Here is a 2,094-nt window from a genome sequence, read left to right on the forward strand (position 1 = left end):
TGATTTCTTTCAGGAGCAAATTTTCTTCGTCTTTGCTTTCTTGGTGGATAGCCCGGATCAACCTGTAGCCTGTGAACAATAACATTTGGGTCAATGCCCGTCATGTCCGCATGGGACCACGCAAAACAATCGTAGTGTTTAGATAAGAAATTGATAAGCTTCTCTCGGGAGTCGGGGTCAAGTTGTGCTCCAATCCGAACTTTGTGGTCCGGGTGGTCCATGTGGATTTGGACTTCATCTATCTCTATAGCTTCTTCCTCGATCAAACTACGTGGTCGTTTTGGGCGATCGGGTCGATCAGATTGATCTTCTATGATAGCTTTGCTGCTTTGATGACTTTGGGGCAGGCTGGTGGGCTGCGACCTGCCTTCGGGCTCATCTGTTCGTGCAGGTTCACATGATGGGGGTGGTTGATCCATCTTTGGGTGGGTCGAACCATTTTGCTTTAATTGCTATTGAGTGGTTTGCTTTGCCTTCATGGTCGTTTGGTAGCATGCTCTTGAATCTTTTTGCTCGCCCCTGATCTCCTTGATGCCCCATTTAGTTGGGAACCGGATGACTTGGTGGTAGGTAGATGGGACTGCTTCCATATCATGGATCCATGGTCGACCCAAAATGACGTTGAATGCGGAAGGGGTGTTGATCACTAAGAACTTGGTTGATTGATTCACCCCTTCGGCATAGACAGGAAGGTCAATCTCCCCCATCGTGGTCTTGGTCTCACCACTGAAGCCTATAAGGACCGCAAACTTTTTTATTATTTTGGACTCGTTCAAGCCCATCTCCCTGAAAGCATCAAAAAACAAGATATTGGCAGAACTACCATTATCGATTAGAACACGCTTGGTCAAACAATTTGCAATAAGCATCATGATGAGGGTGAAGAAGCTTGTCTGATTCAGTTGTATGAAAACGGATTGTTTGGGTCGGAAGGGTTGAAGCGGTCTGGCAGGGCATGTTGGTTTCCGCCTTGTTAGACTTAGCCTGTCGAGTATGCTTCTTTGCTGCGGAGTGGGTGACCCTGCTTACTTCGGAGCCACCAGATATCACATTCACGGTTCTTTCATGAGATGGTGGGTTTGGCGGTGTAGCTTCTCTATGGTCATCATGTCTATCCCTTCCTTGTTGTAGGGTCTGCTTGCCCTTCTCGGTTAGGTAATCGGTGAGGTGGCCTTGTTTTAGTAGGTGAGCCACTTCCAATCTGAGGGAGATGCAATCCTCGGTCCGATGCCCATGGTCTGCATGGAACTCACACCACTTGGACCTGTCCCTCTAGTCCGCTGGGGCCCTCATCCTCTCTGGCCATTTGACTTTGTTGCCCAGGTTCTTTAGTGCCTCAACTGCTTCGGCGGGGGAGATGGATAGGGCATACTCTGGAATCTTTGCTTTCTCGCGGGGGCGTGTGTCGGGTGCCCTATCGTACTCATCCCTTCCTCTGCTTTGTCGATAAGGTGGATATGGTTCAGCACGTCTGTCACGACCTGACCTCCTGTCCACCCGGTGGTCTCTTTCGGGTCTACTGGGTGGGAAGACCCTCTGCATGTTGTATTAGTCTTCCTCCCACTTAATCTGCGCCCAAGCCTGGCAAATAAAGATCCGAGCCGGGCAATAGACCCTTGCGAAAAGCATCCGAGCCGGGCAATAGATCCTTGCGAAAAGCGGTGACAGCGGTTTGCTCGCTACAATTGGTGATTGACACCTTCTCCTTGTTGAAACGTCCAATATAGTCTCGAAGGGGTTCTCCATGTCTTTGGACAATGACGTACAAGTCTTCCAAGATCTTCTCCAATTTTCTGCTACTTGCATACTGTTGAACAAAAACATCAGTTAGTTGGGCAAAAGAGCTAATAGAGTTATTCGGGAGATTCGTATACCACTGGAGGGCCGGTCCTATTAGACTAGAACCGAACCCCTTACACATGCATGCCTCTCTCATGTCACGAGGGATGGCCACGGTGAACATCCTCTGTCGATATTGGGCGATATGGTCGTCTGGGTCAGACGCGCCATCAAACATCTTCATGTGGGGGAAATTAAACTTCCTCGGCATTTCCACCAAAGCTATTTCGTCCACAAAGGGCGAGTCAGCATAAC

General features: G+C 49.1%; 1 protein-coding gene across 1 annotated transcript; it reads right to left on the reverse strand.

Moving 5' to 3' along the window:
* Nucleotides 1-452: 452 nt before the first annotated feature.
* LOC130990489 (uncharacterized) lies at nucleotides 453-1,542 on the reverse strand. The gene is made up of 3 exons (XM_057914717.1): nucleotides 1,320-1,542; nucleotides 854-1,238; nucleotides 453-786 (listed from the first exon to the last, which is right to left on the reverse strand). Exons 1-3 carry the CDS (start codon nucleotides 1,540-1,542, stop codon nucleotides 453-455), a joined length of 942 nt encoding a protein of 313 aa, XP_057770700.1.
* Between the last annotated feature and the right edge of the window lie 552 nt (nucleotides 1,543-2,094).

This window comes from Salvia miltiorrhiza, chromosome 6 (assembly GCF_028751815.1).
Source record: "Salvia miltiorrhiza cultivar Shanhuang (shh) chromosome 6, IMPLAD_Smil_shh, whole genome shotgun sequence".
In the NCBI taxonomy this organism is placed as follows: domain Eukaryota; kingdom Viridiplantae; phylum Streptophyta; class Magnoliopsida; order Lamiales; family Lamiaceae; genus Salvia; species Salvia miltiorrhiza.

Excerpts from the sequence above, each read along its gene's own strand:
- LOC130990489 (XM_057914717.1), bottom strand. The coding sequence starts at position 1,542 with ATGCAGAGGGTCTTCCCACCCAGTAGACCCGAAAGAGACCACCGGGTG. Across the intron at positions 1,239-1,319 it reads TGAGGCACTAAAGAACCTGG|ACCATGGGCATCGGACCGAG; the intron begins GCAACAAAGTCA and ends AGTTCCATGCAG. Across the intron at positions 787-853 it reads CATGATGCTTATTGCAAATT|GGAGATGGGCTTGAACGAGT; the intron begins GTTTGACCAAGC and ends TGATGCTTTCAG.